General features: G+C 41.7%; 1 protein-coding gene across 2 annotated transcripts in view; it reads left to right on the top strand.

Annotated features, from left to right (window-relative positions):
• Positions 1 to 25,076, top strand: part of TAX1BP1 (Tax1 binding protein 1) — a 112,516-nt gene that overhangs the window by 4,792 nt on the left and 82,648 nt on the right. For both annotated transcript variants that reach the window (XM_074984571.1, XM_074984572.1), the window contains exon 3: positions 23,198 to 23,300. In XM_074984571.1, the coding sequence (XP_074840672.1) occupies positions 23,198 to 23,300 (103 nt within the window). The remainder of the gene's footprint in view (positions 1 to 23,197; positions 23,301 to 25,076) is intronic.

The raw sequence follows: 25,076 nt of genomic DNA, 5'->3' as shown, positions 1-25,076 counted from the left end.
TTTTTTATATCCATTTTGAGACTTTGTAATGCATGTTTAGCATAATTCAAAGCGCATCACTTCTGCCAATAGTATTTCTGGGTGTCTAGTTGAACACCCGGAAAAAGAGGAACACACAGTTAGAAACCATTTCTGGCATTTCTGAAAAGGTTTGTGATTTACCTATGATCATGCAGGAATTCTCTCTGCTAGAGGCAGGGATAGAATCAGGTTTTCGCAGTCAGCACATTCTAATGTAATGGATTTACTCAAACCAGTCGGGCTTCGTGAATTATGTATTTGCAGAAAAATATCTGATCAAGAAGCTTTAATCTTGCTCAAACAACCATTTGATACAAGATCAGACTCTGCTGTGTGGTCAAAGAATGTAAACAAATGGTTGTTAAATTGATTATACCTTGGGGTTGGTAGGAAAGTGGATGACTCATACAATCCATTATGAGTAATAGTGTGAAGGTTAGGATGCATGCCCAGTGAAGAATTCTTCAGGGAATTCTGAATTCACTAAATAAGAGTGATGAAATTCCTCTGTAGCTGCCTTGGTATTATGTGTAAGGAGAATCAGGCTTTTGTAAGTGACCTCAAAGTATCAGTTTATTGGCCATGAATGTAGGGTAAGAGGACCCTGGCTTTTTGTGGAGGAGAATTAATTACTGAAAGCTCAAAACTGTTAAAGATGACCTATATTTAACCTTTGGAGCCTTAAAGGCAGTTATTGCTATTGCACCAGTGATTGGTTGTGTCTGTATTAAAAATAACTTGACATTTGACAGAGATCTAGTGGAATTTTTGTGTAGCTCTACATAGGGAGTTACAGGGATGGATGAGGGATCTGACTAAGATCTAAGAGCTACGTCTGCTATGAAAGTCAATGTCACAGTTTCAGCTGTGTTGCTGTAGCGAAGACATTCCTGTTTCAGTGCAGCTAATTCTGCTCCCTGAGCAGCAGTAGCCTTGCCTGCCCCATGGGTTATGTGAGCTTAACTACAGTACTCAAGGATGTGAATATTTCACATCCCTGTCTGATATAGCTAGGTTAGTGTTCATTTTAAGCATAGGTCAGGCTTAAGTTGTTCCCACATGCTGAGTGAGTTGATCTCTTGCCGTATTTTTTTCCATCTAAATCCTCCTCCTAGTTTGTTTTGGGAATAAGGGAATTTCGAAGTCTGGTGCTTATTTCGAAGTGCTTGTGTCTATACGGCCAGTCTGCATTTCGAAAGCAGCACTTTCGAAGTGTGAATGGCTCTCATTATGCTAATGAGGCACTGAACATGCATGTCAGCACCAAAAGGGAGGGACATGTGTAGACACTGCCTTAGTAATTCCGTGATTGCAGGGGGGGAAGCCTTCAGACAAACCCTTCACTGTGCTACTGCTCCCCTCCAGTTGCTGGATGAGGGAGCAACAGCATGCAGAGCTGCTTTGCAGCCTGTTGACTGGATCTGGCCTGCAAAGCTTGGGGACCTAGCACCAGATTCACCCCAACCACAGGTGCTTAGATTAAGGAGGTTCATTTGTTTTCTTTTTGACTTTGCCCTTTTACAAAAAAACTCATTTTGTATTTCTGTTGATGTGTTGATGCCTGGTCTGAGTTTCATAATAGAGCAGAAAGAGAAAATTGACTGACTGACAACCCCCTTGTAAGCCTTTGAATTTATCCAGGGCAGACGCACTTATCTTGGGTTATAGTGCTGAAAAGGTAAAAATTTGAATTGACATTAACGTCAATGCAATATAAAGATTTATCTGTAGCTTAATGCTTCTGAAGAGACAAACCAGGAGGAGGATTTAGTGGGTTGTGTTGTGTTTTTTCCTTTCAGAGGGATTTTGTATGATCTTCACACCAGTTAAGTGTGACTTTGTTTTTCAGTGCCTGCACAGAAGTGTTGCTTCTGACTGCTCTATATTATCATAGTGGTATATTTAGAAGATAATCAAGTGAATTCAAGTATCTAACTTTTTTCATTATCTCTGACCATCTCACAAGCAATGCTCCCTCCAACTTTTTCCATTCATGGGTTGGAAAAAATTTTGTTATAAGCAAGTGTGCCCCACCAATAGAAACATACTGCTGCTCTGCTAATCAGCTGGGTAACATCTGAATCTCCCCTTAGTGGCCATCCAAGTGCTCAGTTTACAGGGAACACTGCTCAAGCTTTAATTTATTTATATTACTGCACCTTGGTGGGGTAGGGAACTGTCTGTTCCTATTTTACAAGTAGGAAACTGAGCTGCAGAGTCATTAAGCATCTTGCCAGAGGAATAGGGAGTTGAACCAGGGCTTTCCTAACCAATGGACCATCCTTCCTCTTTGATTTTCTACATAAATAATTACAAGTAGTGGACACGTTGGGAAATCTTAAAGCAAACTTATTCATCTGTCTTGAATAAAATGCTGTGGACTGAGCATTGACAAAATCCTGTGTGGATGCTATTAAAAACATAAGGGTTGAGCCACCTACATATTATAACAGAAGGAAAACACTTCCTGTACACACAAGTGACTTTATTAACAGTAACTGCTGGTCTTGAATCTTATTTTCATGTAAGAACTCTTGTTAGCAACCTCTTGATGGATTACTGTGTGTTTATCTTCGGACTTCTTGTACTCTCTTTTCTGAGAAATGATGGATACTCCCAGCAAATATTTACATTGTAGACTGTAATTTCTTGTAGAGTTTTCAGACATGTCCTTAGTTTTCATTGTTCACTCCTTCTGCTTCTATGCAGCAAGTCGGATTAACCAAATACTCTCTTGCTTTGGATTCAGCCAGATTGAACTTGAAAATCATTAGAGTCTCCGATAAATATGTGCAATCTACATCCATGTGTTGCTGCAAATATGCCTTTAAATATTCCTCCATGCTCAACATTGCCAGGATCAGATAGTGATATCATACTTCAGTTGTCTATGAACAAGTATGCAGAAACACATTGAAGCTAGACCACTGGAGTAGTAAGGGAAATCAGTGGGAGAGTTTCTCCTGTCAACCTCCCATTGTGGGGATAGCAGGAAAAGTCGGTTTTTGGTATGTCTATTCCAGCTATGCAAATTACTTAGCCTCAGTTGCATAGCGTAAATTGATTTCCCCCCTTCCTCCACCATAGTTTAGATCTGGCCTTACATAGCTATTGCAGCAATATGAATAGTCTGACTTAGGGGTTCTCAGCCTTGGGCACAGGACTTCAAGGTAGACGATGAAAGGAATCCAGTGGGGTAGCTGGGAAAACTTCCCAGTTTTAAAACTAAGGGTATCAGCTAATGAAGCATTCTATCAGCTAAATAGATGCTGTTCCTTTCCACTTGCACTCCTTTGGGGTGAGGGGGGTGTGGGAATCTGATATGGTAGTCTGAGCCAGCCTTGGACAAGGAAGAGGATGAAAAGGCCTTTGGTTGCAGGATCTAAAAACTTGCTTTTGGGGGATGCTAAAGAAAATGGTTAACTTTAATGTCAAATGACTAGGGACTTCTGGATTTAACTGGTAGTGTTCTTGAGCAGAAAGTCACGTGTATATGACAAAGGAAAAATGTATTGGTAAGGGTGGATAAAAATCAATAGTTTTTTTTTTTTTAAAATGCACATCTCATTTTGATTTTTAAAAACATTTGTTTAAAAAGTTACAATTATATCTCAAACATGCTACACCTATATTTAGTCTGATGAAGAATTAATAGCTCTAGTTGGGCTAGCCAAAGTACCAGGTTTTGCTACTTGAAGTTCTGGGCTTTCAGTTTCTGTTTCTCAACAGGCTGTATTAACGTGCAAAGAAAGAGACAGGCTACGTAGCATTGTTTTTTGGTTCTGTGCTTATGTAGTTGTGGAGCCTGAGCCAAATATATCAGAAGAGTTAAGACATTGTCTTAGAGACAGACAACCTATAGGAAAGGATGGAGGCAAGATAGAAAGGAACAGTGGAATGGCTGGAAAGAAAGAGGGAAGACGTTATTCAGTGCACACGCTTTTGCCACAAAAATACTGGTATGAATTTGGGATTAGGAGAGACCATGTTTGGAAGAAATTTGTTCCCTGGGTTAAAAAAGGAAAGTGTAAGCAGTGCAAGGTGATGCAGCGCCTACGTGGAAAATAAAACAACATAGGGAAAACTACTTTCTGGGGGAGAATTATGTGAATGAGTACATGGCTATGTCTGAAGAACAATGTGGTTCAACCGGTTAATGTAAATAAGCCACTTTAAAATGCATTTTTCTTCAACTGTCATGATGCCTTTTGGTATGTGTGATTAGGCAAGTAAATTCTCAAGCCGTTTCCGGAGTTGGATGTTGCTAGGGAAAAAAATTTAGCTGTTCTGTATGTCTTATTTAGTTAGCTAATTAAGGTTAGAGTCTATCACCCAAGTATGTGATGCAGAAAGCAGCAGTAAGAGAACTCTGAAGCTGCCATTTACCCCGCAGTGTCATTTTCCTATTTTATATAACATACTACATGCCCCTTACTTTGGAACATCATGGCCACAGACCATAATGGGGATATCATAAGTGTTCCCTGTGTTACATCAGCATAACTCAGATTTTTCCAAGGGAACCCTATCCTATACTTGTTTTGGTACAAAAACAAAAGTGCCAGAGAGTTGAGTGGGGCTTATTCCAAAATTAAGTGCAATCATTCTTAGGTGGTTTTTCGTAATCTGGAACTGGATCTGTATCCTTGCTGGAAAAGGTAAAGGTTTGACTGGAAGACCTATTATTCAAAAATGATTTTTTTCATGTTGTTTCAGTATCCCATCTAAGCTTGAGACGCTATCTGCAACAACTCAGTCATCTCTTGGTACTTTTAGCAGCAGTGCTGCAACTAAACATACATTTCAGATAATTAAGTATCAGTAGCAAACAAAAATAGCAATCATCCAGCAAAACCGCCACCATTGATGGGCTTGTAACATGGACCAGAAAATGCAAATAAAGTACAATATATGAAAAGACTGCCCAGTTCATTTCAGCCACTGATTCTCCTCTTCAGATTAACAGTAAACATTTTCATTGATGGGGTTTAGTACGTATGACAAGATTATCCTCCACCTTGTAGAGCAGATGCTGGTGGAAGGTACTTGTGTGGCAGACAATGGGATTGCATATCTTTTGGAAACAACAGATACATCAGGAAGTGCCCACACAACTGAATATTTAAAAGTGGCAGTGAAAGCTGTAATAAACTAAATGAAAATTCAACTGTCATGCAGTTTTGTCATAGATATTTCTGCAAAGATAAGAGGATATTTAGAAGCAGAAATAGACATATATTCCTTAACAACATATGGCTGCAGTGCCCATTTAATGCATCTTCCAGACAAAGAATTAAGTATGGCTTCTAAAAAGTAAGTCGTTGGAGTCACAAAATATGGTTAACAGAAATTTTGCTTCACATTGATTGACGAGAGCAAGAGGATTCACACTATTTCTCCCTCAAAATGCTTGATGGAATTCTGTGGTTGATTGTTTTGACCAACTTAATTAAAATTTTGCCTATTCTCATGCTTTCATTTATTTAATCATGGTTTTCTTCACAAAGGGGTATCTCATCCAGAATTGCCTACTTTGGATTAAAGAGGGATATAAAAGACATGCTGAGTATAGTGCAACCTGTTTATCATAGCTGTAACCAAACTTTAGGGATGCTGTTGAGATTTGGAAGGCACTTGAAGAAACACTGATGGAAAAAATACTTTATCACAGAGTTTAAACTGGAGGCTGTAAGGAAGCAAATGGATCAGACACTAAGCCCACCTCATTTGCTTGAACATTCTTAACCTCACACATAAATGAAGATACCTAACTTTTGAGGATGCTGCAGCTGCCATGGTATGGGCATTTCCAAATCACTTCTCAGTTATTCCAGTAATAAATTTCAGGGCTTACAAAACCATCGAATCAGTACAAGTTTTCTGATGTTTTGAACAGAGTCACTCACTCCCCTGAATTGGTGGAAATGATTAACCAGGCATCTTGCAACAGAGTTCCTTCAGTTACTAAGCCAACTTTTCACAGCACTAACTTCCAGCCCTGTGATTCTGTGAAATAGTGTATCCAGACACAATAGAGCCTATTTTGAAATAGAAGACCTGGAGGCAGTATAGCTTATTTTGAAATAGCCCCGTTAGTTGTCTACACAGCTCCATTTCGAGAGATCTGTTTCAAAACAGGTGCTGTTTCTCATACAGTGAGATTTACCAAATTTGAAATAAGTCATGCACTGTTCTAAAATTATTTTGAAATAGGGGTTTGTATTGTGTAGATGCTCAGTTATTTCAAAATAGTGGCCATGGTTTGGAAATAATATAGCCCTTGAGACTATATCTACACAGCAATCTTAACATGATTGTGTTTTTAACTGCAGTTATTAGTCCCCAAAAGCCTAAGCAAAAAGCCATTCTTAAACATTTAGCAGATTTGGGCTGTTTTGGGGCTTGGGAAAGAAAGGAATTGCAGGGTGAAAGTATCTTGTGAAGAATTGTTCATCTTGCATGCTCCATCATAATTCATTTTGAACTGCAGTTTATCTAATAAACATGTAAAGGACTACCAGCTCATTGCCCCCAAAGGAGTAGTACATGCCAGCTTGTAAGAGTCAGCTCAGGATCATCACTTAGCTCAACATCACAGCCCTTAGGCTGTGTCTGCAGTTGCTGAGGAAGATTGAATACTTAGGTTCAATCTTCCAGGGTGCCGTTTCATGTGAAATGGCATGTTCCGGGGTCAGTGGCAACCCTGGGACTCCTTGCTAGCCTCAAGGATTAAGGAATGCTGACGCGAGGTGCACTTCCATCTGACTTCTGCAGTGATGACCGGGACGAATATCAACAGTTTTAAAATCTATTTTTGGTATGCAACAGGCATACCTAAAATTGCATAGCGGCTGTCTCTATTCAAGGTAATGTAGAAGTAGCCTTACATTTGTGGTGAAGTAAGTTTACCTATCAATGAATAGAGATTCAGGGAACAGTAACAGATGGTTGTGTGTTTCCTGTCTAGAAAGCATTTTTTTACACTTAACAGGTTAACCTTCTCCTATCTGAAGTTTCTCACCCAAAATTTGCTCAAGCCTGGTTCACATTTTTACTGTTCATTTGCCCCGTAAGTGGGGGATGCTGGGGTAATCTAGTCTTCACAGTATAATAGAGCATACCCTTGAAGTGCACCTTACGATGTGGGGTCTATTTCTCTACCCATTGCTGTTTTGCTCTTTAGTTTTCCTGCAGGCCTCAGTTCTTTGTTTGCCTTCAGCTCATCCTGCTAGTAGGAGGCCCCTTGTGAAACAGTTCTCAATTTACATATTAACAGGTCGGTGGTCATGGTATGTCTGCCAACGTTTTCAGCTTGGGCTAGTATCAGAGGGTAGCTGTGTTTCTGTGTCTGCGAAAACAATGGGAAATCCAGTGATACCTAATAGACTAACAGATGTTTTGGAGCATAAGCTTTGGTGGGCAAAAACCCACTTCGTCAGGATATCTTTGGTGGCTGAGCAGTGCATAGATACGGACTTTATAAACATAATTCTCGTATATAAACATAGCTCTTTACTTGATATTAATACATGCATTTTATAATCATCAGTGTACAACCAGCTTGCTTTTGGATCTCACATGACATTCTTTGGTGGACTAGAATATATGTACCAAACATAGGAGATTTCTGTAACCCCCTGTAACTCTTATGCCAGTTGTGGGGGTCACAGGAGTGTCTTTAGCTGTGGAATTAATTAATCCTCTTTCCAGAAACTTCTTCACACCTTCATGTTCAGCATGCAAGGCATGCCACAAAATTCCTAGGTACTGTATCTAGTTTGGAGACATTGGAAAGGGTGTCCAACTGCTGTCATTTGACATCAGTACAAAAAATCAAGAAGCTGTGTCTAAAGAAGCCTTTCCAAATGGGTGCTTGGCTAGTCTATTTAGCAGACCTTAAATTTCAAGAGCTACCTCATGGTCCATTCCTTGTCATGGTCAGGTGGCTTGTGTGTCTCAAGGTCAAAGGGTAGAGACCAGACAAACTTGGATCACCTCTCCCTGAGGTAAAAGGGGTTGTCTTAAGGTTGACAACCCTATCTGTAAAAAAACAAAAGTTAACTGAAACATCTACAAAGAAACCTACAACTACACAAGTCTTGTGAGGAGGTGACAATCTGCTCGAATTGAGTATGAACATGATAGGGAAGACTGAAAGGCAGCTGCCCCGCAGATGACTCTTCGCTTACCTAGGACAGCTACCCAGTTTGGTACCTGGAACGTTCGGACCATGTGTCAAGTGGGGAAGACAGCACAGATTGCAGACAACTGGGGTACTCTTGGAGCCAGGTAGAAGTTTTGTCCCAAGACAGAGTGAAGTGGAGGAGACTTGTAAATGACCTGTGCTCCACACGGAGTGCAAGGGTTAAGTAGTAGTAGTAGTAAAACTTCAAGAGCACGCTAAATTATATTCTCTCAGTATGGGTCACCACTAATACCCATGTTGCATTTACACTGAGGTAAATTCAATTTTTTTAACCTCATTGTTATCAATTTGAAGTGTCCACAAAGCTTCCTGACATTTGATCCACCATTTTTCAGTTTAGAGTTTCCGCATCCTCATTGCCCTATGCAAGTTTGAGATCATGAGCAGTGCATTGTGGGTACCTATCTGCAGTGCCTTAGCCATGGCTGCTTGTTGGTGTTTCATGTTTGAATCCCAGAGTGCAAAGCACTGTTCCAGAATTCAGAGCACCCAGTAAGTACGCAAAAATGATTTGGAGATCGCACTATTTTTTGCTACATTTTCTGTGCCAGTGCAAGCGTGGATCTCCAAATGCTTCAACTCATAGCACATATCCTTTTGGCAACCACACTGCCTGTTGCACAATTTTGCCTTCAGTTGTAAAGCTCAGTGATGGTTCACTATCATGATGATGACAACAATGGTCTTGAAAAGTAAATCTCACAACTGCAGTCCAAGAATTCTCATCTGCTGACTGTCCTGGAGGAATTGCTGACAGTAGAGTGCTGGTGTCGCAAGTCCAAAACCGCCACGCACTAGTGGGGCCACATTGTGTAGGAGTCCTGGGATTACCAGCAGTGGGCGCAGAACTTTTGCGTGCATAAATCTGCTTTTGTGGAACTTTCTGATGTTCTGGCTCCTGCCCTTAAGCACAGCAACACAAGAATGAGGCTGGCTTTAACAGCTCAGAAGTGAGTGGCAATCGCACTGTTGCAGGTTGCAATGTCCATCAGTTACTGGTCGATGGGAAATCAATTTGGGATGTACAGCGGGGTCGCTGGGTGATGCAGGTGACCCATGCAATCTGTTGGCATCTCCTCAGAGAGACTGTGACCCTGGGACACGTGCAGGCACTAGTGGATGGCTTTGGCTTTGCTTCAGGGTTTCCTAACTGCAGTGGGGCAATAAATGGCATGCACATCCCCATAATGGCGCTTGCCCAGCTGACCTCTGAGTATATAAACTGAAAGAGATAATTCTCAATGGTGTTGCAGGGGTTGGTAGATCACAAAGGTCATTTTGCCACCATCAATGTTGGCAGGTCAGGGAGGGTTCATGATGTGTGCCTCTTCAGAAATTCTGGGCTGTACAGAGAGCTTCTGGATGGGACTGGTTTCCCAGACAGGAAAATCACAACTGGCAACATGGCTATGCCTATCTTTAATATTGCGTGACCCGGCTTATGCTTTGCTGCTTTGTCATACGAAGTCCTACACAGGAGTCCTTGACTCCAGCAAGGGAGAACTTCAGTCACAGATTCAACAGGTGCAGAGTGGTGGTTGAATATACCTTTGGCAGTTTAAAAGCAAGATTGATGCTTATTGACCCATTTGGACCTTTCTGAAACTGTCCCCACTGTGATTACAGCGTGTGCTGTTTTGCACAACATTTATGAATCCAGGTGGGAGACTTTCCTGTCCATCTGGAATTCCGAAGCTGAGGCTATAGGCAGGGCTTACTTGCAGCTGCCTACACAACCATCCACCAGTAACTACACTGAGGCAGTGGAAATAAGGCATGCTTTAAAACCTATAGATCATTCATGAAGCTAATGCACATACTACCCATGCGTTTCTGTTGTAGGGCCAATAAATTATAGTGTCTTAACGAACAAATGCTTTTACTTGATGGGAGGGGGTTAAGTTGCAGTACATAGAATGCGTGGGGTGGGCAGTGGTGTCTTCAATCATTGCCCAACATGCTTGGTTCCCTCAGCTGCATGTCTGCTGTGGACCTGAGCGTATCAGTGGGCATCTGTGGCTTCCTTTCTCCCCCAACCCACACAATGATTTGTGTTCCCTACTACTCCTGCACTCCACAAACTCTCACTGAGCTCAAAGGGTGATTTTATTTTGGGGGCAGGGGGAGAGGGAAGGGAGAGGTTTAAGTGCAATGGAAAAGAAGCTTTTTCAAGGGGTGCTTGAATAGCCATTTACAGTGGTGCTTGGGGCTAGATCAGCAGGCTCTCCTCACCCTGCCTCTGTGTTCGGGGACCACAGTGACGGGTGGGATTGGTGACTTCTGTTCAGTGGACTCTGGGCAGTAGGTATCGGCTCCTGCAGTACTGTGTTGGGAGTCCCTCTGCGACTGCAGCAGAAGGCGCAGGACAACCATTTGCTCCATAGCTGCCATTACAACCTTTGCTGTGGCCTCACTCTGCTTTGCCGCTTGCTGTTGCTGGAAGTCAGGCATTGTCTGCTGCAACTCAGCTTGACTCTAATGCCACTGACCTGTACTATGACACCACTGAGCAGTGTCTTTGTCAGCTTTGTGTGTTCTGCTTTCCTCTCCACAGTACTCCTTTCCCTTTCTATATGTGTGAAGCTGATCGTTACTTCCTAAGTGGAGTACTTCGCATTTATCCTTATTAAACTTCATCCTGTTTTCATATGTTTAGTAAGCATGTGGTGAAGGGCTTTGCTCAGGTGGAGTTTACAATGTCTATCTAAACATGTTTAGTCTGGCAAACTTGGGAAATAGGATATACGGATTATGTAGTTTTCCAGGTCCTGGAGAGCACTTTGTGGTTGGGGTGTGAGGGGATTGGGCAAAGATCATTACTTTGTTCCCTGCTTCTGGGGGCATACATAATTTCATGCCTCCTGCCACTATGGGAGCAGTGGAGGAAAAGCTTCTGAATGAGCTCTTCACTACACTGCTGTTTCCCAAGCGGGGGGTGGGGAGGTGGTACCCAGAGCTGCTTCCTCCTATGCTGCTAGTGTCTGAACCTCAGGTACTCCCAGATCTGGGACACCCAGATTATAGGTATAATAGTTTTCTTTCTGCAAGATGAAAGTTATATCAGTCATTCTTGCTTTTAGAAGGCTCTAATGATGGTCATTCACTAATAACCTGTCACCTGCTGTGTATTGAACTTTACTAAAGTCCACAGGTGTTAGCATTGGTTCATTTGAATGTCTGTTGCCTGGAATTACTTTTGTGAGGTTACCTGGTATAGATGAGGACAATATGTTGCAACAGTATTGTGCCAAAAGGAGAACTAATGCTTTCTGAGAGTCAGAACAGTACTTTTCTAGGGCTAGGGGAAGCAAATGAGCTTTCCTCAAAGCAGCACCTGTTTGAAATGGTGCTTGCATGTGAGAGGTGAGCCAATTACACATAAGGAACTACTAAATGCAATAACTAAACTGTGTATTTTTCCCTTCAGTATTTGTTTTAACACTTGAAGGTGTTCAGTGTGTGTAGCTTTGGTAAACAAAAATTCTGATATTTCACTTGAGTTGATCAGTGCAATGGAATGTGCATGAGCTCTTTATTTGGGGTGAAGTGGAGGTCATCAATTTAAACTCTACTGCCATCTTCTCAGGTTACCAACTTTCAGACCTTTGCATGTCTTCTGTTTTGAAAATCCTCTTCCTGTTTTACTTGGGCATGTGCAGTGTGCTCTCAGTGCACCTTTCTTGGTGGCTAGTCTGCTCCATGTGTCAGGATGTCCCTATCTTGGAGCTAGGATGAGGTGCTGGACCTTATCAGTGTTTGGGGAGAGGAGTCTATTCAGTCCCAGATTTGTACCAGCCATAGACAGATCTTGAGCTTCATGATCAAAAGGGACCATGACGAGGACGTGCTGCAGTGTAGGATCAAAGCGAAGGAACTGAGAACGGCCTACCAGACGGTGCAGGAGACATAATAGTATCAATGCTGCCTTATAACCTGCCAGCACTTAAAAGAACTGGATGAAATAGTTTGAGGCAACCCCACATCTGCTTTGAAGACCTGTCTGGATACTGTGGGCCCTTATAGGCCATCTGAGAGAGAACCGAGCCAGGAGGGCTGAGGGCAAGGGGAGGGGTCCAGATCCAGATAATGGCTCTGCATCCACTGATGCATGTGGTGAGAAGCTATATTTTACCATGGAGTAGGCTAGCCTGCTGTAACAGTCCAGGGTTGAGGAAGCACAAAAATCAGACTGTGCCTTGTAAATGGCTTTGAGTTTTGGAAGCAGGCTGAAGAGTTCTTGGGGTGGGAGGGCTGCAGAAAATAGGATGGGATCTGTAGAGGGTGACCATATTTCCTGATGTGAAATACAGGCCAACTGTTAAAATCGCTTGGAGTTAAGCAAGTGCAATACTAATCCATTAGAACTATGAAGTGTAAACATTCAAAATAATGTTACATTGACTGAGCACCCATTTAAATGATGTACTGCGTTGTTATAACAAAAACAGGTGAAAATGAAATTCAGTGGTGGTTAGTGTGAAGAAGTGCCTGCCTTGTCCTCATCTTGCTGTCCTCCAGAGTGGGCTGCTAGTGTGAAGGCTGGTAGTGAGAGAGAGATGCGGAAGCCGGATCAGGGGTCTGGAGGTATGTGGGGAAGGGCTGCGGTATGCAAGGTGAGCTAGAGGAAATCAGGGCTCTGTGTGTGTGCAGGAGGGTGGGAGTTGGGACAAGAGGCTGGGAGCAGGGAGGAGCCCTGGGGCTGGGTTCTGGAACAGTGTAAGCCATTTGATATTTTTGCAAGAGTATAAAAATAGAATGAAACCTACTAGGCCAATTTTACGCCCTCTCCCCCCCCCCATTTAAATTTCACTTGAGTCCCTGGCTTTGCAACAGGTAAATTATGGTGCTTGTTTGTTTCCTAGCTGCTGCCTGTGGACCATCCCTTCCTCCTTCCACTCTGTTGTCCTAGCCTACCTAACTCTCCCATTCCCCAGGGCAGGGCCAGATGAAAATAAGGGCTGTGGCCCAGAGGTTCAAATATCTCTTCCCAAGCAAATGCTAAAACTTGATTGAAATCATTTATCTGGAAATCTAACTGAAAAGTCAAACAAGATCCATGGTAAAGTTCTTCCAGTTTTTAATTTACCATGCATCAATTAGTAAAATAACAGATTTGTTTTTAAAAACAATTATTCATCCGTTTTCAGGTAGCTACAAAACTCCAGAAGATTTATGTTTTAAAAAAATGTGTTCCCTCTTTAACCCCTATGCAAAGTGAAGCAGCCAGACTCCCTGTTTCTTCCACCTCTTCTTGAAGGGCTGGTTGCTGTGGCTCTGGCCTTTCAAAGATGACCCACGCAGAAAGATTGGATCAGGGGGTTAGCTTCCCCGGTGAGGGGGGGGGAGGTTCTACCTGCCTGAGCAATTCAAAAGGGTCTGGGGCTCCCAGGCCCTTTTAAATTAAGGGTCCTTGGCACTTGCCCCCTTTACCTGCATCTGTCTGAGCCAGGCTGAATCCCCTCCCACACTCCAAACCCTGGGCCTCAGTCTGGAGCTCCTTTCTGCTGCACCCCAACCTCTTCATCCCAAGCTTAACTCAGAGCATGTACTCCTATCCAGAACACCCTCAACCCATCTCACATCCCTGTCTGGAGCACACCCCTCCCATATTCTGAACCCATTATTTTTGTGCTTATCCCAGATCCAAGGGGGCCTCAGAATCTTACAGCCCTGGCATCCAGAAGGGTTAATCCAGTTCTACCAGCCTGCCTCCATGATTGACCTTTCCTGTCCCCTTCTTCCTGCCTCTGCTCCTTCCTGAGCCCTGTGCCCCATCCTTCATGGGACTCCTCCAAGCTCAGGATCCCCCACCTAACTCCTGGCCTGGGTCAAGCTGCCCTTTACTGCAGAGACTTGCCTGTTTGCTGCTGCCTGTGGGGTACCAAGCTAAGTGCAACCCTTAGCAGCTGTCCCCACTTTCCCCCAGAGTGGCTGCTCCTTGTTCGCTGCCATAGGGCCTTGCTCTCCCTATCCCAATCCTATTACATGCCAGCTGTGTTTTGAGAGGGTGGGGGGAACATCTGAGACACAGCCTCCTCTGTCTTTCTCTGGCAGTGTCAGAGTGCACAAGCAGCCATGCATCCTGACCTCTTGTCCAGCCCCACTATTGCCTCAGGGCTGCTGGCAACAGTGTGTTTAAACAGTCTGTTTAAATAACCCATTCATCTTCTCCAGCTGGCTCTTCAACAGACAGCTCCTGTTGCAGCATATGGGACAATCACCCTGGAATTTAAAACAAATACCCGGGGTGCTTTTCAGGGAGTTTAAAAAAATGGTCAGTCCTGGTTAAAACGGGACAGATGGTCATGTGAGGTGTGTCTGCTAATAGCAACACAGGGCTAGTCCAATGTAGAGAGCAAGGTGTTGATGGACTCTTGCTTCATGGTAGTTGGCCTCTTGGATCTCATTTGAAGTGTCATGGAGATGCAGGGCTATTTGCCTTTGTTGGTTCCGTGACAAAGCTTCTGTGTTTGTTGTCCCAATAAAGATGATGATCTGTGCTTTAACTGGGAATGGGACTGTTGCTGCACATAGGCAGGCCATGTGAGGGTCAGGACAGACCCTCCTTTGCTTCCCCTCTCACCCTCAGCAGTGCAATATCTTCCAGGATTTACCCCAGCCTGTGGAAAATGTGTGGACATTAGTGAATATAAAACACCCTACCCTGCTTGCTGTCCCCAAGACACACCTGCCCAGACTACACTAAGGCCCCAGTGAAATCCCCTGCTCCAGTGGTTAATTTACCATTTTGGTGGTGGGTGTCTTTTCTTATGTGGGCACATCCTGGGACAGCTAGCCAGTGATATGTGAACAATGTGTGTGTTTAAACTGGGAGGTGTCTGTGCTCTGTCTAGTGTTAACAGTGATCCCCCTGTAAAATACAGCATTTTAACTTCATGGGTTTAACCTTAGGATCCCAGTTTTCCTTATTTCCTTCTGAGTGCCTGCGCAGGGCAAGGAAGCATTCTCAGAGAAGTAAAGATTACATGATGTGTGATGTTATGCTACAGGCTGCTGCTAAAAAAAAGAAACAGAGGGAGTCTTTAAGGTGCTACTTGACTGCTTTTTGTTCTTAAAAGTAGTGGAGGCATTGAGAGCAGGCAGTAAAAAGAAAATGCTGAAGGCCAGAATGGAGCCACGGAGTGGCTCTTGAGCATTTTGGAGTGCCAAACTCATGCCTCAGGTGCTTCTAGCACTGTAGAATGAGCAGCTCCAGATCACATCACCTGCAGCTGGTGTTCCAAAATTGTTTTACATGTGTTAGTGAGGGTAGGGGGGCACATCGTGGCTGCTGTCCTGTCAGCAGCTGATGTCAGCTGCATTTCACATGCTGCCCCTTCACTGAATCCTGTAGACCGTTACAGGCACCTAATACACTCCACCTTTGTTCCTGCGTGGTTTACCCCAACTGAACTGTAGCCCTTATTGCACAGCATATCAGACGGCATTGTAGCACATGATACATAGGCATACACAAATCTGTAAAGCGACTGCGGCCTCACTTCATAATTTTTTCCCCAGGGTCCATTAACTACAGGTGTTCCATGCTGCATGAGTTCTACAGTTGTTGATTTTAATAAATTAAGTTATTGAGTTTGAAAGAATTCTTTATTCCAGTATATGAAGACAAACAAGAAAATCCTAGCAAAGCAACAGGTGTTATTGTACCAAGTGCATCAAAGGGACCAAGAGTCCCCCACTAGCCTTACAGCCATTGCATTCCTGTGCTTGGCAACGAATATTGCTGTGTTTCATCCTCCAAGTCCTGTGCTTCCCTTTTAGCCCTAGCCTTCAGCTGTTCAGACTCGGCCTCTAAGCTCTCAGTGTCAGCAGTTCAACCCTTGGTAAAGCTTTCGCTCTGCCCTTCAAAAAAGTATTATGGAGAATACAACATACGTTGATAAGCATAGGGATGATGATGATGTTGGCCAGGTTGATCTTCCCATACAGACATTGCCAGTGGGCTTTTAAACAGCCAAAAGCACAGTCCATGGCCATTCTGCACCTGCTCAGCCTGTTCATAAATCACTGCAGTGAAGGCTTCCAGTGTATGACTTCATCAACTGTATTATTAAGGAGTAGGTGAGGTCTCCCAGGACCACAGTGGGCATTTGGATTTTCCCCAAAGTTATCTTGTCCAGGAAGCAAGTCCCCATTTGCAGCTTCTTGAGCAGGCCAGGTGTTCCATAAGTTGTGTGTGCCATGCACATTTCTGGACCAGTCGGCATTAATGTTGGCAAAATGCCTTTGGTAATCTGCAAGTGCCTGGAGAACTCCGGAGCAAAACCCCTTCCAGTTAATGTATTTGGAGGTTAGGTGGTCTGGTGCCAGAATTGGAATATGTGTGCAATGTATTGCCCCTCTATAGTTGGGGAAGCCCATCTGTGCAAAGCAATCCACAGCTTCATACATGTTGCTCAGCCTTTTGGAGTAGGATGCTATTGATGGGCTCTGCATACTTCAATCAACATGATCCCGCTGGTTAACTTTCCCATCCCAAACTGATTGGTGACCTATCAGTAGCTGTCTGGACTAATCTGGTAGACTAGTCTCATTCTTGTATCCTGGCACTTCAGGGTGAGGGTGAGTTTATCACACAATCTCTTGAATGTGTTTTTCCTAATCTGAAAGTGCTGTAGCCAATGCTCATCATCCCAGACTTGCATGAGGTGATCCTATCACTCAATGCTTGTTTCCCAAGCCTAAAAGTGGAGTTCACTGTGGTCAGTCAGCACCCCTGTGAATGCTACAAGAAATCTGCATTCTGTGTATGATGTATGGCAAGCTTAGTGCCTGACTCTTCTTTGCCCCTTTTTCAGCTTTAGGAATGACTACACTTATTCATGTTATATTATCAGCATTTTCTTCAGCAGTGCAGGATCCATTCCCACAAACTAAGGAGGCAGAGTGTGCAGCTCAAAAGGCATTGAAATTTGGTGCCAGATGTGGATGGTTGCACAGCGTTGCTGGAATGCAAAGTGATGCACCATGTTGCATTGGGACAAGACTCAGAATGCCCTGGCCTTCCCAGAAGCTTCAGCAGCAGAAGAGAAATAGGGGCTTCCTGCAATAGCTGCCCAGGAACACTCTTCTGAATGTCATACAGGTGTGGTCATGCTACTGTATTGGCAGTTGAAAGTGTGGGGGACACAACTGGTTTCACTGCTGCAGTCTGTGGCTACGTATACACTTGGCCATGCTAAAGGCCACATTTGAAGAATAGTAGTGAGGTGCTGAAATGCATATTCAGCGCCTCGTTAGTATGCTGTTGGCCACGGCACTTTGAAAGTGGTAATACATCTTTTGTTTTATTATCTATCCCTTTCCTAATGGTTTCTAATATTGTTAGAGCACAGCAGCGGTCAAAAAAGCTGAGTGTTTTCACACAACTATCCACAGTAATGCCAAGATCTTTTTTCTTGAGTGGTAACAGTTAATTTAGATTCCATTATTTTGTATGTTTAGCTTGGGTTTTATTTTCCAATATGTATTACTTTGCTTAATCAGCACTGACTTTCACCTGCCCTTTGGTAGCCCAGATACAAGTTTTGTGGACATCCTTCTGCAATTCTTTGCAGTCAGCTTTTGACTTAATTATTTTGAATGAGGTTTTGGCCAGACTGGCAGTTGATAGGAATAAGGGGATTTCGATGTTGGCAGGATCCTTTTGAAAAGGACCCCAGTGTAGACGAGCCATGGGTGAGTGAACTGTGGCACTTTCAAAGTGCTGCAGCTGGCGGCATGCTAATGAGGCGCTGAATATGCATTTCAGCACCTCATTAGTATTCTTCAATTTGGCCATTAACATGGCCATTTTGAAGTTTTTAGTAAGCTCAGACATGGCCTGTGAGCAGTGCTGCAACTGCCAGTGCTTTATATGTGCCAGTCAACTCAAAACCTCATTCAAGATAAGTACAAAGCTGACTGTGAAGAATTACAGAAGGATGTCACACAAATTGAATCTGGGCTATCAAATGGCAGGTGTTGAGAACAAAAATTACTACATGATCCCAGCAGAGGAGACTGAAGTCTGAGCCTGCTTGAGCTCTGGTGCTTGGAGGGAAAAAGCCTAAGGGTTTCAGCTCCAAGCTGCAGGGCTATGGCTGTAACCCTTTGCCGTGACACCTAAGGTTGAATCTGTCTGGTTTGAACTTTGGCCCTGGGCTCTAGCAAATCTGCCAGCTATTGTGACCCATTTTTGAGTCATGACCCATAGCTGGTGAACCACTGGGCTACATGAACCATAGTGAGGGTAATTCCTCATGAATTGACCAGCAGGCAGATAGACCACCTTCTCTGTGTGTCCTTTCTGCCTTCCTTCCTAGTGGGGAGCAGTATTCCTGCCCCACCACTGTGACTGATTGAGAAATAAAGACACTACAGTCCACTCTGCTTCTAGGACTAAGACTTTGATGACCCTCAAATGTAGCCTTAACCTTAGTGTGGGTTAACAAATGTTCTAAAGGAAACATGGGACTATGTCTTCCTGTGTGATAGTTTCCACTGTTGTATTTGTAAATTGGTTTTAGATGAGTATTTAAGGTTTTTCCTACACTACTCTCCTCAAATGTATATTTCCATTTTTAGTTTATGTTCAGAAGGCTATTGGCTTTCTTTCAAAGGACATACAAAGGCCACTGTGAAGAGGTCATATCCAGGTCAGCACTGGGATGCATTATGATGTTTTTATAATCCTCATGTCTGTGGCAGTGTAATCTGTTTCCATAGAGAGGATTACGATGATACGAGAGTGTCTTGTGGTTGTAAAAGAAACGAGGGGTCCTGTGGCACCTTATAGACTAACAGAAATGTATGAGGATAAGCTTTTGTGGGCCAAGACCTACTTCGTCAGATGCAGGACGTATTTTGATGTATCAGCTGAACATAGAAAGTAGTAGGTATTTTCTATCAAGCAATATACCATAATGAATGATGCAGGTGATGTATCTTTGCCCACGATAGCTTATGCTCATACATTTCTGTTAGTCTATAAGGTGCCACCGGACCCCTCGTTGCTTTTGCAGGTTCAGACTAACACGGCTACCTCTTTGATACCTGTGGTTGTAAGATGCACTGTTACCTCCAAGCTAGATTTTAAAGAGGATTTTCCAAAATGATAAAATAAGTGATTAATCAGAAGTCCTTTTGTGAGACAAATGTTACTTACATTATTTCGATTACTAGATATGTACCTCCTTCTTGACTTGCTCTTCTATTGGTAATACTACTTATGAAAATTTAGGATCTAATCCTGCTGCCCCACCTTTTAAAAACTCCCACTGTAGTTCATAGAACTGTTCCCTATATAGAGACTTCAGGATCTGGCCCCTGTGTGTGCGTGCCACAAAATGGAGTTAATTCAGGGGTGGAGAACCTTTTTTTGGGATGGAGGCCACTGATCCACAGAAAAATCAGTCAGGAGCCACATACAAGTGAGAAGCAAAATAACGCGTCTCCCCCCCCCCCCATGTGGACACCAACTGAGGTTAGTCAATTTTGTGGGAACCCATAGGTTCTGGGGTGGGGACAAAAAAGAATTTAGTGCATGGGGGTTGGGGGGTTGCTGGGGAGATGGAGGGAAATGCAGGGTGAGGTGCAGGAGTGAGCTTGATTAATTTGCCTGTACTCTACATGTCTCTTGTTTGTATCTAAGCTGTCCTTAATCTTTTCTTCTATTGAATATCTGGTCTCTAATTTTGATAGATAAAAATGAAATATGTATAAACACTAATTTAAAATAGTTTCAGGATGTGTAAACATGTTTACAGATCGGCATATGGCAACTGAGTAGTAGGAGGATACTCTCGTACTTAGAAAATAATTGATTTCAAGACAGGAAAATAGAGAAGACACTCTATCCTTCTATTTTCCCTATTCACTCCTCTTAAAATTGTGCTGATTCATGCTAAAAAGCAGTATGCTATGTAATATTCATCTGCAAGAACTGCCAATTAAAGTGATGAGCTGTTCAAAATAACTTCTATAAAATGACCTAGAGCACAATGAAGAAGTTTACTTCAGTTCTTCCGAGCATTTGTTTTACACTTGGAAATGTTAGAAAAATTAGAAGCTATTTTAGTTACTGTGAAACTGAAAACTGGTCATTAAGGAATCAATTTCTAAATTTCAAAGATGACATCATTCTCCCATTAAAAGAAGTGGGTTTTAAAAAAAAAAAAAAAAAAAAGTTGGTCTGAAGAAGCAAAAATCTTAATTTAGTATCTGGTTGTATAATGGTAACTAGTTATTTAAAGTAATAGCCTATAGGTGACTGAAAAGCACCTTCAGCAGAATATGGTAGGGAAACTGAACAGTGTTTTTCATATAATGTAACCTTTTTCTAAATTTTAAAATCATATTGAAATATGAGGTCATGTCACATTTAGAAATCTTATCCTTGGTCTGTGTTTTAATACAGAATTATAAAGAACGCCGCTTCCAAAGGGTAATGCTTGGTTTTGTTGTCTGTTTTGTTCAGTATATGTTAAAATCATCAAAGAATAAGCATACCACATAGATATTATTGATTCTCCTAAGCTAATGTAAAAACATCATGCTTAAGCAAAGTTATTGAGAATTTCTTGTTGGATTTATTAGTTGAGATTTATTTTCTCCAGGAAGGTATAAGCCATAAGGATTAGCCAAGTCCAACTTTTTTTTTCCTCTAGCAACATCCAACACAGGGGACAGCCTGGGAGTTCATTTGTGGAATCATACTTGTAATAAAAGGCATAGAGAGAGTCTTCAAGAACGATGCATTGAGAAGGAATTATTTGTTACTAATCAGTTGATCCACATAATTTTCTCCCAATAAGCAGTTGTCCTTACAATGTTTCATTCTTGCAACTAGGCCCTGCATCTTCTTCCAGTGCTTACATTTAAAACTTTTTTTTTTAAACAAAGGAAGAAATTTCTTCAAAATATATTCCCTGATAGCATCTTTCTTATGTCCAGAAGCCGTGACAGTTTTTCTGTGGGTTAAGTGGGGGGGAATATAATAAGCTATACGTGTTTTGAATTTCTTCCTTCTTTTTTTCTTGTCCACTCCACTGTTCCTTTCTGTGCTACCTCTGTCCTTTCCTATGTATCATCTCCATCTTAAGACATTTGTTTTAACTAGCCCCTCTGCCGTGCTTGGTCAAAGTCCACCACCATGTAAGCACAAAACAAAAACAGTCTTATCCAGCTTGTCTGTCTTTGTGCATGTTGCCTTTTAGTCATCTGAGAAACAGATATCAACAGCGCAGAACTCATAGGAAGCAAGAACTGTTAGGCTAGACGGACTAGAGCAGTGGTCTGCAACTTTTCTTATGTGCTGAAATCTGTGCTTTTGACCTTTGTGTGAGGCGCAAGCTTGTGATACTTTTTAAAGTCACTAATAGTTCTACTTCCAACAGCTTCATTAATAAATAGTTGCAGAGCTTTATTGTTTAAGTAGTGGTTGGTAGCATTACCTGGTCTTTTGTTAATCCATAGCGGGTGTGGCTTTGAGAAAACTCCTGGCTGCATGGGGGAGGAGGAGCAGGGTTGATCTCCCATCTTGAATGCTGATGAAAATCAGCTTGCGTGCCACTTTTGGCACCTGTGCTGGGCATTGCTGACCTCTGGACTAGAGCCATTAACCATTAATTTATTTGTATGAGACTATAAGTGCATGTGTAGCATGTTTGTGATGAGATTTAATAGTAACTGTTAAAGTGAGAAATTTAGCATTTTTTATTTAATTTTTTTTAAATCTATTTATATCCACCCTGGACAGAAACCAGCAGAGTCTAGCAACCCTGGACATGAGCAACAGTAATCAAAATGTCTTTTGGGCCATACACAGAACTCCAACCGATTGAATGTTCTCATGGGTTGCTCACCACTGCTTTAAAATAAGAGATGTCCCCTCACACATTCACATAAGGCCGATGTCATCAGAATTTTGGCTAGGTAGTAAGACTTTTGATCCTATAATAGGAAAAATAGGTGCAACTGGATACGTTTCCTTATTTTTCATTATGCTATTAATTTGTGCCCATTACTCTGAGATCATGGGTTTGATAATTAGAAAGGGAATTTTTGTCCCATAAAATAGAATACATAGATCTGGAATGCAGGAAAAGTCCATTAAATCCTATTGGTTTGTATCATGTGGGATCTTTTTTTTTAAAATTAAGTTTTGTCTAGTGATTTTAAGAGGATTTACGTGGAAATAAGAAAATCATATTTAGAAGTGGGAAAAAAAAAAACCTTACATCAAATTGATCTTTTCTACCAGGGCGTGGTACTGGATTCCTCCCAGTAGAAGGCGGGTGAGATAGTGAACTGCCTCACATGCAAATACAAAACCACAGATGCAGTTGAAATCAATGGGCCAGATTTCATCCCAGTTTTTTCAGTAGATGCTTTCTAATTACATGGAGAGTCCATGTTCCAGGATAGCAAAGTCAACACCTCCGTATTCTGCAGAGATTGGCTAAGGATGTGCTATTCCATTGTTTTGAAACTGCATCAATCTTACCTCAATTTATTTCTGCTTTTACAAAGCAGGAGATAGCACTCCTACCTGCCTAAAGCTTATTTCGCCTTGTGTTGTGGCTGGAATACGTAGTCACTATTGGCTTAGGGTTGTCATCTTATCTAAGAAGTTACACGAAAAACTTAATATAAACATTTAAAATACTTTCTTTTTGCATTTACAATGTCTTTAGCAAATTGCAATTTAATGCATGGTGGAAACTGGTGTTTAATTTATATAAAACTCTCTTTTATTGCATTAGGTAACAGCATAATGAAATCCATAATAAAATTATGACATCTTAAATATTCCTAATTTGTAAACATCGCTATATTTTTTTTTTTTTTTCCCCTGCATTGCGAAACTCAAATTTGCAGGTTACACTTTGATGTAAAGATCAGGCCATGCTATTTTAGCTGTGTGTAACCTATTACTCAAGCTTTTTTCTTTTTGGTTGTTTTCTTTAGGTTGGTTGGAGTACTGCTCGAGACTATTACACATTTTTGTGGTCACCTATGCCAGAAAATTATGTGGAAGGATCAACTGTTAACTGTGTGCTGTCTTTTCAAGGTAAGCAAATATATGCTTAGTAAATGAGTATCTGTTTGTGTTTTGATATTGCCAATTTTTGCAGTCTAAAAGCAGCAGCTAGTTGATTTAACCACACATTTGTTGAATTTTGGAATTTTCTGATAGCGTATGTCTCTGGATTAACAGAGAACTTGAATGGAATTGTCTATACATTTTTTTTTCCTCAAGTTTTTTCTTCTTGTCACATTTTACTAATTTTATGAGAGATTTGAGTGAAGCTTCCCAATGGAGAGTACCTCTTTCAGTACTTGAAGCTTCAAGGAAGTTATAATAGGGAATTTGTGATTCCATGTATTTTACATAGCAACAAACCTCAACTGATCAAAGGAGAAACCATGTTACATGGAAACTGTAGTCAAACCCTTTTTTCAATAAAGAAGGAATACAGTAAATGATATGTTCAGGTTTTTTACCATGCTCAGTTGTTGAATCCTGTCTTTAAATTGAGAGTGGTGTATTAGAAAAAGTGTGATGGAAATTACTGTTCTTTCCAAATTCTCATTTTTCTTTCATTTAGGATTTTCTGTCCTATTCTGTTTTTTCTCAGACTTAACTTTCCTGCCAGTCTTTTTGTCACATTTTTTTTCTATGCTTTCTAACTTGAAGAAGTGTTTCAAAATGCCTGTGTGTACCTTTGGTTTATAAAATTGAATTTCCTTATACCTCACAACTGTCATTTTGTGGGGAAAAAATGAATTTTTGCAGTAAAAGGTTATAATATTATATTCTCTGGTTGTGAGAGAAGATGCACTGTTCTCTCCTTGATTCGCTAGGCATCCATGAGATGAAATATAGCAGTCAGAGATGGTGAAGAGATGGTTGTGTGATTACTGCTTCAAGTAGTGGTGGTTATGTATGTCTCTGTATTTTTGAGTTAAATATAGAACTAAGACTCTGAAAGCCAGTCACCCAATGTTGATATAAGACCAAGTGCTGATTTATGTACCACTACATAGAAAGTGGTTTATGAAGTGGTGACCTTAACTTTTGTCGCCAACAGTGGTGTGACTTCATTATACCATGCAGAGTGAAGTGTAAGTGTTCATCCTTCAAATGTTTGGAGAAGGTTTTCGAAGCTAGAGAGCAAAACAGCACGAGTTGTGCTGATTGATCTTTGGAGTTAGGAATACTACTCAAGTTTTTACTTTTCCAGCAGAAAATTCATAATCATTTGTGATATGCTTATGCACTAGATGTATCTGATCTGAGGGGAAGTGACAGTGACTTTTCCAGAAAACAAGTATCCGAGAGGTAGCCGTGTTAGTCTGTAGCTTCGAGAACAACAAAAAGTCTTGTGGCACCTTATAGACTAACAGATATTTTGGAGCATAAGCTTTCGTGGGCAAAGACCTGCTTCATCTGATGAAGGGGTCTTTGCCCATGAAAGCTTATGCTTCAAAATATCTGTTAGTCTATAAGGTGCCACAAGACTTGTTGTTTTTCTTCCAGGAAAGGTGCTTTTACAGTACCATAAACGTATCCAACCTCAGATTGCTCCATTTTAGAGAAACTTTTGGACAACTCTGATTTAGTTAACTACTCAAGTGATGCTTTGTAGTTGTAGGCCCTCTATCACAAGTCACTTAAAAACAAAACAAAACAAAACAGTTCAGGGCTTAAACAGGTTAGTTGTGAATCTCAAAAAGTTGCATCCCCTTTGAGAGGATCTGACTGGTAGCTGAGGATCTAGTATCTTGTATTTTGCATATCACTAGTTTTGTAGGGTTTTTGTCTACCAACTATTACTGGCAACAT

The sequence above is a fragment of the Carettochelys insculpta genome, chromosome 2 (assembly GCF_033958435.1).
Source record: "Carettochelys insculpta isolate YL-2023 chromosome 2, ASM3395843v1, whole genome shotgun sequence".
Classification (NCBI taxonomy): Eukaryota; Metazoa; Chordata; order Testudines; family Carettochelyidae; genus Carettochelys; species Carettochelys insculpta.
Note: the sequence above shows the minus strand (reverse complement) of the source record. Positions and strands in the feature narration are given on the sequence as shown.